The following is a 14,375-nucleotide window of genomic DNA, read 5'->3' on the forward strand; positions in this document are numbered from 1 at the left end:
TGTGTGTGAGGCAGCACTGCCACCTAGAGGGCTCATGGGACGCTACGGGATTATTCCCAGGCCGGACAAGGGGAAGACTAGGCAGAACCCAGGAGCTCTGTCTGCAAAATGAGCCACAGGGAAGGTCCAGTTTGTAGCCTCGATCGTTTTCCTCAAGCTTAGTAGGCTCTCAGACTTCTAAATCGTCGGCCCACACGTGGTTTTTCTGTTTAAAGCCCTTTAATAACTCATCTCAGAGCGAAAGTCTTCGCAAGGACTTACAAGCAAGGAAGGAGGAGGAGAGGTTTAACTGGTGCGTATGCACCTTACACAGCCACTACCAATGATCCTTTTACGCTGAATTAACTTGGTCATGAGAGGTTTCTCATTTCTTCTGCCTGCACTTTTTGATTAAGCCAGTTCATTGGCAAGTTCGCAATTGCCAGAGGGGTTTCAGCGCCTCACTGAAAGTCTCGCGGAGCTTGAGGTGGCCCTGCTTCTGGGGACACTGTCCAACCTGACTCATCTCAGTGGCAAGGGCTAGGCTGCTGCTGCTCCTATGCTGGCTGGGCTCCCGGAGGCTCCTGGAAGGTGATGCCAAGCCCAGGGGACTCAGCCCTGCTCCCTGCACTGGAGGCTGCAGTGATGGTGCCCCACCGCAGGGCACACTAGCTGTCTGTCCTAGTCCCCATCTAGGACATCAGACCGGGCGGCTGCTGGTGGATGAGCAGTGGGGACCGGCCACATGAGAAGTTCCGCTCCGGGTTTCCACGAGGCATCCTAACTACGTGGTGAGGCAATTTCTGGACAGCAGGCAGTCAAAGCAGCTTCGGCAGCCGTGGAGAGATGTCCACTTGCCATCAACTTGATAACATGGCAACTGCAATTTATCAGAGTCGAAATGAGCTCCATTTCACAGGGTTTCCGATGGCTTTTCTTTCTTCTTCTTTTTTACACACCAGGGCGCTTTACTGAGCTTGCTGAGAGATGGATGCCATCTCCTGGGTGGGAGGGCACCGAGACCTGCAGAATGGGAGAGGCCCCATTGGCTTTTCAAATTCTTCTTTGACCAGGTCATTCTTCTGACATCCTCTGTAAGACGCAGGCGGAGTTTCATTGTCTTTGCATTGAGCTGCTTGCTAGCCAAAAGGGCAACAGTGTGAAACTACCGACTGTTCCAAAAAGGAGAAAGGCTTTCTATTCCTGTAGTTAGTTTCAGAAACGCAGAGGCAGGTCTACCCTGTCCTCTAGGGTCGCTATGAATCGGAATGGCCTCGATGCCAGTGAGTTTGGGATTTGGAGTTACTGTGGATTGTACCTGGTGACCCACTTCTAATGCGTACAATGTGACAAAAATGTGGCTTCCCTGAGCAGGCCATAGACATTGTGGATTCTGCCTTGCATTCTCTGTTGGATCCCTCATCGTGGAGAAGCCTGCTAGCATGTCATGACACGTGAGCAGCTCTACGGAGAGGCCCCGGAGCTGAGGCCTCGAACTCCAGGCAAGTTTGAAGGTGACTGCTATCTTGACTTGACCTCATGAGACATCCTAAACCAGAACCAGCCAGCCACGCTGCTCCGGGATTCCTGATCCACAGGCATTGTCAAATGATAAATGTTTGTTGCTCAAGCCACTAAGTTTTGGGATAATTTATTCCATATTGATAAATAGCTAGTATTCCTAGCAATAGTGGATGAGGTAAATAGACTATGGCACAACCACACTGGGACACACATGAGTCATTAGAAATACTTTTTCATGTGCATCTAATAATGATGGAAATAAGGCTGGACAGCAAAATGAACATGAAGTATGAAAGAAATAGAAAATACACACAGAAAAAGCACCTGCCAGGAAAGGTCCCAAAATCTTACATGCAGTTTTCACTTGTTTTTAAACATTAATTTAAAAAAATTTACTATTTTCTACAATTAAAATATAGCACATCTAGAAGATTGCTTGGTTGCGTGCTATCAGTTCAACACTCTAGCCCCATCCGACAGAGCGACCCTTCTCCCAGGCAAAGTTAGGGCTGAGGAAGGAGATACCCTAGCCTTTCCCTCATATTCGTGCGACCTCATTTATCACTTTTTTTTTTAACCACACACAAACCCCACCTGTTTCCAGTTTTCTCCTTCTCTTTGCTCTCTTTCCTATGAAAAAAGAGCTCGTGGGGCTGTGGGTGAGAAACACTGGGCCGCAGCTGGCCCACCACCTTGTTCAGCGACAGAGATGAGGCAGTCTGCTTCCTCAGGAAGATGTGCAGTTTGGAAGCCTCAGGAAGCAGCCCCCGACCTCAGAGGGTTGCCGGGAGTCGGAATGGGCTTGATGTCAATGGGCCTGGTTTGGGTTTCTGAGGCCAGGAGGGTAGCCTGGGAGTCTGCAGCCAGAGAATGTGTAGCTTTGTGAGCAGAGGCAAGGACCAAATACTACTAGCCCCTCATAAACTCTCCCTGCCATCAAGCCCAAGTCTACTCAGTGACCCTGTGGGGCAGATCTACCCCTCCCTGTGGGTTTCCAAGACTCTTACAGGAGAGCCTCCCTTCTCCTGTGATACAGCTGGTCGCTTCAAACTGCTCATTTTCAGGTCAACAGCCCAGGGTAACCACTCGTCATGAGAGCTTCCTGGTTTTCCCCGTCATGGGGGTGGTGTATTTTAACTGCAGACGTTACAGTCAGCTTAACCTGCCCAAAGACCTTTATGAGCATTATCTGGGATTTTAGGACCTTTCCAGTCTGTGCTCCCTCCACTGAATGTGGATATCCTTGTTGGTGGTGCCCATGGAGTTCTTTCCCTGGACATTTCACTCAATAGAAGCTTACAGTATGTGGCCTTTGAATCAGGTTTCTCTCAATTGGCATGCACTCTTACAAACCCTGGCCAGTTCAGGTAAACACAACTCCTGTTAGGTTTTGACGAGTTTTCCAGACTTATTTGGTTGGCCTTGACAGGACAGGGCCCTCTTCTCAAACTTCTGACTTTCCCTTTCTTAATACTCAACTCCCGCCATTGTGTTGCTTCTGACTCAGCGTGACCCTTCACTAACATTACTAGATAGCAACTTACCTGAAGTGGCTTCTCTAACTTCAAAGGGGCATGATCCACCAGCACGTGTTCCACAAACCTGTCTCCAAACCAAATAGCTTAACGTCCACTGCTACTTACCACTGAACTCAAATGTCAAGGCAAGGCTTCCCTTGACAGAAATGTGAGCCTTTACTCAGGAAACGGCACACGTTCAGTCATGACGATGCAGAAAGAAAAATCCAGACATTTCATGCTGCTGAAGGTAGCATGACAACGAGTATGTTGGCTATTCCAAGTGAAAGCAGGGCTTTGTCTAAAATGGTATCTTCAAAAAAGTAAAATAAAATGTTATCTACAAATGTTAGGCTTTATTTCCTGTGAATGCTTACAATTTATACTGCTCATGGTAGATTATTTACAAAGATCTAATTTGACTCCATACATGACTTATGTCACATTTCTACAGTTCAGACAGTTGGAACAGCAAGCTAAATCTAGTATTTATTCCCCACCATTCTCCGCGGCCTATTAGCACTGACTGCTAAGGAAAGGAACGGGGTCAAGACTAATATTTCTCCGTGAGTTAATGTAGTGCTTCGTCTTTTCCAAAGTAGTTGAATGAGCCTCATCTTCCAACGCTGTTTGCACGTACCTCTTTTGCCCTTTTTTTCTTTCCACAGGACTTTTGTTCTAGTTTCACCAGTTTTTCGCACACCACTTTCTAACAAAAAGTGCAAAGTTTAAGTAACGCCGAGCCCCAACAGAAACTGGTCACAACTAAACTGAAAACAGATACACTCTAAGTGCAGGAACACTATATTTATTAGGTCAATAATTTTTAGCAATACAAGTACAGAATATATCACAATGCTGGTTACAAACATACTTAATATGGTTGAATGGATACAAATAATGGTGGGCACTACAAATCGGAGAGAAAAATGATATGGAAGGTCATTCTCAAAACAATAAAGATCAGTCTTCAAAAGCCTATTAATGACTTTATATTTCTATAGAAATGACTGTGGCACTATTAGTGGGGATTTTCATGTAAAGATTTGTTAGTGATTTGTTTTGAATTGTTCCATTAGGACTTAGCTTATTTGAGCCTATTAAACTAAAATCCCCCGTTACTTGGTAAAGTATAAAAATAGTACTGACCTGGTAATATTTAATAAAATGTAGCATTCATTCTTATCATAAAAGTATAACTAAATTGAAAATGTTTAGTTACCATGGCAATGTATCTTTCCATAAAAGGAATATACAGAAATGGACGTTACACAAATGGTACCTGTGGTTATTTAGTGATCCAACACTTAACTTGTGCACCACAAACCAAGTTTTCTAGATATCTCTCTATATATAGTATATATTTTTAATCTTAAATTTTACTTTTGAAAAAAATGTGCACTTCAACAGACTCACTAAGGCCACTCATGCTACGGATACCTAGGATTGCAATTAAAGAACAGTATTATTTAATAAACCCCAACGCGTACTCCTTCAGTCCATCAAGAGAGTAAAACCACTTTTCTGCCTAAAACATTCCTGAGATTTGGGGACACTACTAGTGTTTAAACTGGAGATTAATCCAGATGTTAGACGGGTGTTTATGTGAGTGCAGGAGGTGGGGAGTGAAGGTGTTCCTTGCTTCCAAAGCCAGGAGTGAAATGTGTTACTTTTTTAAGGAAAAAGTAAAATTTTAAAAAGATTTTTTTTCCCCAGTAGCAATTCTGTCACCAAGGGAAAAAAAACCTAGGAGCCAAGTGGTGGGTTTCAATACTCAGCAAATTGTTCTTTCAATTTTTAGTTTTGGCCCAAACGTCATTGTTTTAGGCATGTTTACTTTCCAACATTCTGTTTGCACTACAAGGAACAGCCAAACAGCACCGTCAGTATTTATAAAACTGTAGCCGCTGTACTCAATTCTTATAAAATTATGAACTCTTCTGAACAGGTCTTTTTGTCTTGGAAAAATCCTTCATTTTCACAGATGAGAGCAGACCCAGGAAGGCAGTGCTGCAGAGCTATGCTGAGCTCGTTTTTAAACAAGCAGGCAGGTTTAACGGTACTGAGTCCTAATGCTTTGGGGGGCCCCTAATAAAGTTTATGGTTCAAAAAACCCACATGGTTCGTGATTGGCCACTGTGAAGCATATGCAAGTGTGGGGAGAGCTTCCCAGTGCACGTGACCTGAGTAGCACCAAACGTTTGGAAAGTGGGTGGTAAGGAAGCAGTATAGGTAGGGAGGGCTATGACCCAAGTCTCTGGAATTAATGTTACTTCGCTGCACCTTCGGGAAAATCAAGTGACCTGGGCTGCCTTATATACAACTCTACCATCTGTGAAGTTTGTGCAAGCTATGGGTTATAGTGAGGGAAATGTTCTTCCATGATTTTCTTAAACCCCACACATCTGATTTATCCCAAGCATCCCCATGACAAGGAAAAGTCCCACACTTAAAATGATTATTCTTCTTCATCAGAAACAGAAATAATGGCCTACTAGGTCATCACTTTTCTTGCGCTAGTGTTTGCCTTAAATCGAAGGTAGGAATTTACATAAAACCACATTCAAGCAGTACTGACACAGAGTAACTGTCAACAATGACGTTACCAACCAAAAAGCAAAACTGGCTGTCATCTTACAATGCCAACCCTGTGACCTTAAGCTTCAAAATACCTTGTTACTTTATCACTCAGTATGAGCTAAATTGAGTTCAGTTTGAATTCAGAAAGGATGAGTTATTTGATTTTATCTTACGAAGTGCTGTATGTGCCAAAAAATAAAAATAAACAAAAAACAAAGCAAAACCATAGATTAAAAAAACAAAAAAACCCAACTTCATATGGAAACAGAAGTTAAAAAATATTTATTGAAAAACATTTTACCATGACATTCCCATACCACAAACACACCACAGGACTCCAAGTAACCAACAAAAAAGTATACAGCACCTATGCTAAGATATCTTTGGAGGTATTATATTAAATATATAGGCCCATTATGATAAAGCTGAGTAACTTTAAAACGTTAGTCCTTGGTCACAGAGGCAATCTGGTAATGAACCAAGAAGTGCCAGCTGGCATTAGACTGCAGTCCTGGGAGGGCGCCAGCTTCACAAACTGCAGGGGTGGGCCAATGTACTCTTTCTCAAATTTAAAGAGAAAGCAATTCAATTTAAGGACTAAATGGAGGTTTCTTGATCACACCCCTATAGTCTTAGGATCTGGGCTTGCTTCATCTCCATAGTTCTATCCCCCATCAAGCCTACCCTGGTGACTTAAAAAAGGAGAGGTTCAAAACTAACAAGATTGCAAACAACAGTTTTAAATAAGGTTATATTAGGGTAGTCCAAAAATAGAATTACAATTAAATGAGTTTGAAATTGCCAAATTTTCCGTACAATTTAGATTTTTTCTCCCTCCTCCCACTCAATGTGCAAGTTAAAAGAAAAACAAAATTCAGCACACATCCACTCACCCAGTTACTCAAAGCGTTAGTTGGGAGCAACATCACTAACAGCCAAGTCATGAACCCCTGAAAATAGGGGGTAAAAACTCAGATTCTTGGCTATAGTGGACCCAAATGAGCCACCATAGTAAGAATTGAGGTAACAGCAAAAAAAAAACCCAAAAAAACCTTTTGTTTCTTAGACTGCTACATATCACAACACCTCAGATTTGATTATTACCCCAACATTAAAAACAAAACGAGGGAGAACTCTAACTGGCTTAACAAACCAACCAGCCAGCCAACCCAGTGAACAGTTAGTGGAACAGCGGTACCATTAGGGAGTCATTCCACTGGACTCCTGGATTTCAATTAAAATGACCAATTTGTACTAGCATTTGCCATAAAAACAAAGGATTCCTACGAGATGTACTGTATTTGGGGGGCATTCATTCCATCCTCCAGCCCCCAACAACCCCGACAATCACATAGTAACCTCAAGTCTTCATTCATGGGCATGAGTTATCGTATGACATTTAGCCAATATATTGTAAACTGCATTGATTATTATGGTAATGTTGAAAATGAGGGCGGTGACTGCAGCAGATATAGAGAGACCATATTTACGGACTTGCATATGGCATTGCCATCTGTGCACCTTGACTAAAGATATGCTACTGAAATTGCCAAATTTCCCTCATCTGGTATCTATTACACAAATATAATTTTTGCATTATGATTTCTCATTATACATCTAAATGAATCACTCTATTGAAAAAAAAGCATATGCAGGGGCTAAAATAATAATCTAAAGCCTCTGGTCCTTTTCCATTAGGCTGGTCCTTTTTAGGTCCTTCTGGTCCTGTTAGTAAACACTATCAGAGCATTTTGCATTGTTGTACCCCGAAAAAAGTTAAAACTGCTGACCTATCAGATATTACTTACAGATCAACACTGGTCCAGTTCAGATGAATGTCGGCCCTTGCCTTATAATTTACCTTGAAGTGGTTGGCTCCACTTCTCGAGTAAGATAGCCAAAGGATGTCCCTCATTTATTAGTATTTGTATTAACATTTTTATACTGCATATAAAGATTTCTCAAAATGTCTTTACAATACAGTATTGAGTATCTCCATATGGAAGAATTATATGTTAAAAAATTATTAAAATCATCCTTACATAATAAGAATGCAACTCTTTTAAACTCGTACATCGTTTTATTTATGGGTTCTTTTGTCTTTCAGGCTTTTTGTAAAATGAATGATTTTAAAAAAGAGAGGGGAAAAAACACCCAGATTTTCCATTGTATGGTCTACTACGCTGAAAATGTGGGCCAAACTACTTATACATGCGGTACATGCGGAATATAACTGAATATATGCCTATTCCTACGGACACTCTGCAAGATAGGGATCACCCAAGCAGGGTCTTCGATGGACTGGACCAGCGTTTCAATGCAAATTCCAGCCCCCCAAAACATCATGGTTTTGATTTCACAGTATGAATTCCCTGGAATCTGGGAAAAGGTAAATGGGTTTACTGAGGTCCTTCCTCAGCAGCTGGGTCCTTCAGCGTTCTGAGAAATCAGGAAGGACTGCACCACTTCTTCAGTGGACTGGGGGCTGGTGTTGACATCTTCCAGAGCATCGGTAACCGAATACTGCCGATCTCGCAACCGGTTCCAGTTAGACAGAACATTGTGATATTCAAACACTTTCTCATAATTTCCAATGGAGTTGTACAGTTTAATGAGACCTCGGTAATCATACTCCAGTCCACTGTAGCCTTCACCAAAAAGTTTCTTCCCTGAAAATAACGACACATAATAGAAAGTTCAGACAAAGCAATAACAAGTGGCGTCAGTAAAATGAACACATTCAGCTTGGTTTTGTTCCCTTGAAAGAAATAGTCTGAATTCTTAAGTCAGTACTCCCACCCCTCAACCTCACCTATGACTTATCTTTGTGGCTTTTTAAAAGATTTCTCTTGCCTAAAACAGCTGCCTCTACTAAAATTGGAATAGGTTCATAGGTCAAAGGATTTAACCATACCTCTGTGAAGAGTATACTAACAGCCAGAGTTGGGGAAAGCTCATTTCCCTGCATTTCTTCCACTCACCAACTCTGCATAGACCATCTCAGTTTACTGGCTTATCCGGTCTCGGAATTTTTAAAAAAAAAATACAAATGAGCAGATATATAGGAATATTTTTCTGTTTTCTCACTGACATAAAAAGTACCATATTATAGATACTGGTTTGCACTTGGCTTAATTAAACTTATTAGCTAATATTTTGTAACTCATACCAGATCAGTTCAGAAAGCTCCCCATTTTGTGAACCATAGTTCATTCAGCCAGTCTTTTCCATAAGCTCATTTGCTTAAAACTTTTTTTTTTTAACTCATTTTACTGGGGATTCATACAACTCTTATCACAATCCATCCATCTATTCATCCATCATGTCAAGCATATTTGTATATTTGTTGCCATCATCATTCTCAAAACATTTGCTTTCTACTTGAGCCCTTGGTATCAGCTCATTCCCCCACCCCCCCATGAACGCTTGATAATTTATAATTATTATTTTGCCATGTCTTACACTGTCTGACATCTCCCTTCACCCACTTTTATGTTGTTCACCCCTCAGGGAGGGGGTTATATGTAGATCCTTGTGATCGGTTCCCCCTTTCTACTCCACCCCTTCCCTCCACCCTCCTAGTATCGCCACTCTCACCACTGGTCTTTAGGGGTTCATCTGTCCTGGATTCCCTGTGTTTCCAATTCCTATCTGTACCAGTGGACATCCTCTGGTCTAGCCTGATTTGTAAGGTAGTATTGGGATCATGATAGTGGCAGGGAGGAAGCATTAAAGAACTAAAGGAAAGTTGTATGTTTCATCGTTACTATACTGTACCCTGACTGGCTTGTATCCTCCCAAAGACCCTTCTGTAAGGGTCTACAGATGGGCTTTCGGTCTCCACTCCACATTCCCCTTCAATCACAGTGATATGATTTTTTGTTCTCTGATGCCTGATAAGTGATCCCATCGACACCTCGAGGTCACACAGGCTGGTGTACTTCTTCCATGTGGGCTTTGATGCTTCTCAGCTAGATGGCCACTTGTTTATCTTAAAGCCTTTAAGACCCCAGATGCTATATCTATTGATAGCCAGGCACCGTCAGCTTTCTTCACATTTGCTTATGCACCTGCTTTGTCTTCAGAGATCATGTTGAGAAGATGAGCATCAGGAATGCCAATTTAACAGAACAAAGTGTTCTTGCATTGAGGGAGTACTTGAGTGGAGACCCAATGTCTACCTGCTACCTTAATACTAAACCTAGAAATATATGCACATAGATCTATTTCCCCTTCATCACATATAAAAAAATTACTTAAAATATTTTGATTATAAATAATCCTTCAATGAACATCTTTGTGCATATTTGAAAACTTGGCAACAGTAAAAGGTTTCTGAACATGTAACAAAAACAAATTCAAAATCAAATGCTTAATGAATCCAAGGTGTTTCTGGCAGCACTTGCCCATGTTATAAATTTCTTGGGCCAAAAGGGGCGGTGTGTAATTAAGAAGCTGTGGCCTAGAAATTTCTATGAGGCAGTTCTACGAGTCAGAAATCCTTGCATATTTACACAAAAGACATGCTCTAAAATATTCAGTATCTTATTTTAACAGTAGAATGAATGATATATTGATCAAATATTATATAACATTGGAAATCAATAAGGAATGATATACAATAGCACAGATGTACTTTATAATGAGTGTTCATCAAAATATGTGACACAAAAATATACAAAGTGTAGAATAAGGGTTACTGGAGATACAGTGGGAAGGGGTATAAAGGGTAGATGATATCTCAGAGTTCAAAAAGGATGACAAATGTTTTGAAACTGATGGTACAAGCAACTGTATAAAATTGTTTGATGTGATCAAAGTATGGAATGATGGATCTGCATTAGTATCCAATAAAACGGTTTTAAAAAAAGGTTTTGGAAAAAATTAAAAACAAACAAACAAAATAAACATTCAAATCTGATCTAGGATGTTTAAAATGTGTGTGTATGGGGGAGGCAAGGTAGGAATTGCATGAAGAGTTTAAAATAACTACTTCTGACTATACTTAACGCTCTATTACCATTCTCCGTACATTCTCAAAACATTCTGGATGATTTTGGGGTGGTTCCTATTCTCAGCAGCTTCGAACACATTTAAACCTTAATAAATTAAAATGAGAAGTTGATGTGACTCCTAATCAGTTGACTTAAGAAAATTTAAAGGTAACATACCAATTGCTATAGAACGCAGATAAAGTTTCTCAGCATTTTCATATTGATTCATGTCATAGTTATATAAAGAAGCCAGATGTCCTACTGAAAGGGCTACTTCATAATCTTCTTGACCAAGAAGTTGCTCTTTAATCTGAATTGCTTTGATGTGCATTTCTTCAGCTTCCTAAAACACAATAAGCCATATTAATCCTTAAGACTGTATAGGCTCTCATTTCAACAATTGTTACTCAATGAACAAAGACATCTTATGAGATGTCACTGATGACTCTATTATTCCAAAAGCTACCCTGGAGAGAAGCATTACTAGTTTTTGGAAACCACTCATATAAGTTGCGAATAGGGGAAAACTTGTCCTGATAACAAATGATTGTTAGAAGAAATTAACATTAAAACATTCTAAAATGAAAATGATCCCTTTTAGCTGACATATTCCATTAATTTTAAATCTCACTAAGAAATTCTGTATCACAATAGGTTAATTTAGGAGTAGGTTTTAGTTCATTTAGTTTTAAATTTTTGACAATTGTGATTCCAACAAACTAAACTCAGGCCAACTAAGAATATGTGGATTGAATTTTCGCGTAAAGAACAATTGTCTTAGGCAATGACCATCCGTTCTTTACTGTGATCCTACAATGAAGAACGTTAAGAATTCATAATGTAGAATTCTAAAAAGGAACTAAAGTGAGTATATTTTTTATTACGATAATGACTGGTAGCCATATCTAACCTTTCTTGCAAATCTACTAAGTGCTGAACATATGAACCCTAGCTGAGAGCTATGGCTGAAGCCCAGCTTCAACTCTATTCATTGTATCCGTCCTTATAACATGATGTATATGTACCTTATTTTTCCCGAGGCATATTTTAAATGTGCTATTTTATATACTTGTCTCAATTTTCTCGTAGAATGAGAAAAATCAGTATGAAATAATGATACAGAAAAATGTAGTAAAAACCAACTCTACCTTAAATTTTCTCATTGACTGGTAAAGTCTCCCAAGGTTTCCATAGTGTTTTGCAGTCTGTACATTAAACTCTCCAAAAGCCTTTTTAGCTAGTTGGAGTGATGACAGGTGCAAATCATGAGCTTCTTGAAGCAGCCTCTGTTCAGTCTCTTTATTATGACAGTCAATGGCAATCTCTTCTAAAATTAGTGCTGAGTACAGAAAGCAATGGCATCAGTGTATTTTACCATCATAACTGCCAAAAGCTAAGCAGAGCAGAATTGAAAAGTAAATTCTACAAATGTTTGTGGAATACATTTATTTGTCCTGATGGCTTAAAAATAGCCCCAACAAAAGTGCTCCATTTTAACAACAACAAAATAATACACTTTTGGGCACCATTCTACTTTGCACAGTATACTGAACTCAAAGTAAGAAATAAGGGTATGCGGTTCATTAATTAAAAACCAAGCCCACTGTGACTGAGTCAATTCCAACTTATAGCAACTCTGTAGGACAAAGTAGTATTGCCCCCCAAATTTCCAAAGCTGTACATCTTTAAGGAAGCACACTGCTACGTTCTTCATGGTTGGAGTGGCTGGTGGGTTCAAACGATTGACTTCCACTTAGCAACTGAGTGCTTAACCACTGTGCTTACCAAGGCTCCTGGTACAGCTTATTCCTTGGTAGATTGACTTCTTTTTTTTTGGATTGCTTTAGCTTACTGATAAAAATGTAATTTTTAAAAAAATCAAATAGAAGGAATAGGAAAATTTTGAAAAGTTATAAAACTGTTTAAGGAGTAACTAAGCACTTTTGAAAATTTTGAAACCAGCTTTTATAAAACATAAGCCACCCCCCCCCAAAATAAAACATAACCTTTTAGCAAACAACTAAAAGATCTGTTTTCCTCCCACTCCCTTGGATCAACCAAATCAGGCAAGAGGCACTGCAACGCTAAAGTCACATTCACAACTATAAATTCCATCTAAAACTTTTAAGCTTTTATAATCCTTCACGAGGTAATTCTAGAAAAACTTGTATATGCATGCAAACAAAGCTTTAGGATTTTTCAAAAGAATACAAGGTTGAAAGCAAGATAAAGTTCCAATAGTAAGGATAAAACAAAGGGCATATACTACTTTCATGTTCTAAAATGAAAATGTTCATGATAGATATAATCAAAAGCAGATTATAAAACTGAACAGAAAGACATTTGTTTTATTATCTATTTGAAGGAAGGAAAATCCCCAAAGGACATTCACCAATCTGTTGACTGTGGACTGGTGGGATTTCAGGGGACTTAATTTTTCATCTAAATTTCAATTTTGACATTAAGCACTTCTGCAACTACAACACTGCAAACCCAGTAAAGGAAACAAAAACCAGCTCCAGAAGTAAGGTAACACATATCCCATCACATGCATGGTATTATCTCAAGAGTGACCCATCCGATCTCGCAAAATAAGCGCATCAAATGATGGGGTCTTGGGTAGTGAGTAAAGTAAAATATAAAAAAAAAAATTAGTATTTGGCAAGAGCCTTGCTTGACATGAAACCCGGTGTAAGAATCCTGTATTCTACAGCTGAAGGTGTGCGCAATGCCCACCTTCAATTTGCTGTCCAAGCTACTGCAAATTTATTACTCCAAAATGAATGAGTGAATGAAAGGAGAGATGAAAATTTCTAGGTTATTAATTACAACGTTAACAAAGAAAAGTAAACATCTTTCATCATGAGCCAAAGGAAACCCTTAATTAATTAGCACTGCAGACAGTACTTTCAATCTGTGAACTGGACATTTTAGTACCATCAGAGGAAATAATTAAACACCCCTGTTTTGTCCTATGTATCATCAGTTAAAAACCACTTGAGACTAGATAACAAAGGGTACCTTTCACCCTCTTTGAAGAAGCCAAAAGAAGATGATCTTCAGGTAGGATGTGGGTAATGATACCAATAGCTCTTTCTGCATGAAATCTGCAATATAGATAGAGTCATGTCATTTTAAATACAATGTTTTTTAAGCATTTAAATATTACAATGGATGAAGAGGGTGAGGGGAGACGTTGGATGGTGTAAGAAATGACAAGGTAATAATAATTTATAAATTATCAAGGGTTCACGGGGGAGGGGAGGATGGGGAGGGGAAAAAATGAGTTGATACCAAGGGCTCAAGTAGAAAGGTGTTTTGAGAATGATGATGGCAACAAATGTACAAATGTGCTTGACACAACTGATGTATGTATGAATTGTGATAAGAGATGTATGAGCCCCTAATAAAATAAAAAATAAAATATTACAACATGTAATATTGACAGAAAGTGCTTCTAAAATTGTGATAAAGATTTGGCTTCCCAATTCTGGCTAGCTGACCTAGCTCTCATTCGTGCCATCAGAAATCCTACAAATAAACAGTACCTTTAAAATATAGCCAAATTAAGTAGAAAGCAAAAGTTTTGAGAATGATGATGGCAACAAATGTACAAATGTGCTTGACACAATAGATGTATGTATGGATTGTGGTAAGAGCTGTACGAGCCCCTGATAAAATAATTAAAATAAAACGAAAAAACAAAACAAAACAAAAAAACAACAACCAAAAAACAACACCCCCCCCCTCCCCTACCAGACTGCAAATTCTATCCGGGGCT

The 14,375-nt window shown here is 39.5% G+C and overlaps 1 protein-coding gene across 1 annotated transcript in view; it reads right to left on the bottom strand.

Annotated features, from left to right (window-relative positions):
- Positions 1-3,812: 3,812 nt before the first annotated feature.
- The window catches only part of APPBP2 (amyloid beta precursor protein binding protein 2), a 68,213-nt gene continuing 57,650 nt past the window's right edge, over positions 3,813-14,375 (bottom strand). Inside the window, exons 10-13 of the mRNA XM_004706989.3 lie at positions 13,616-13,701; positions 11,743-11,933; positions 10,772-10,937; positions 3,813-8,269 (exon numbers count right to left, since the gene is read on the bottom strand). Of these exons, the coding sequence (XP_004707046.1) occupies positions 8,016-8,269; positions 10,772-10,937; positions 11,743-11,933; positions 13,616-13,701 (697 nt within the window). The 3' untranslated portion in view covers positions 3,813-8,015. The remainder of the gene's footprint in view (positions 8,270-10,771; positions 10,938-11,742; positions 11,934-13,615; positions 13,702-14,375) is intronic.

Source organism: Echinops telfairi, unplaced genomic scaffold (genome assembly GCF_000313985.2).
Source record: "Echinops telfairi isolate 266 unplaced genomic scaffold, ASM31398v2 ScPeMD7_7458;HRSCAF=8496, whole genome shotgun sequence".
NCBI classification, from domain to species: Eukaryota; Metazoa; Chordata; class Mammalia; order Afrosoricida; family Tenrecidae; genus Echinops; species Echinops telfairi.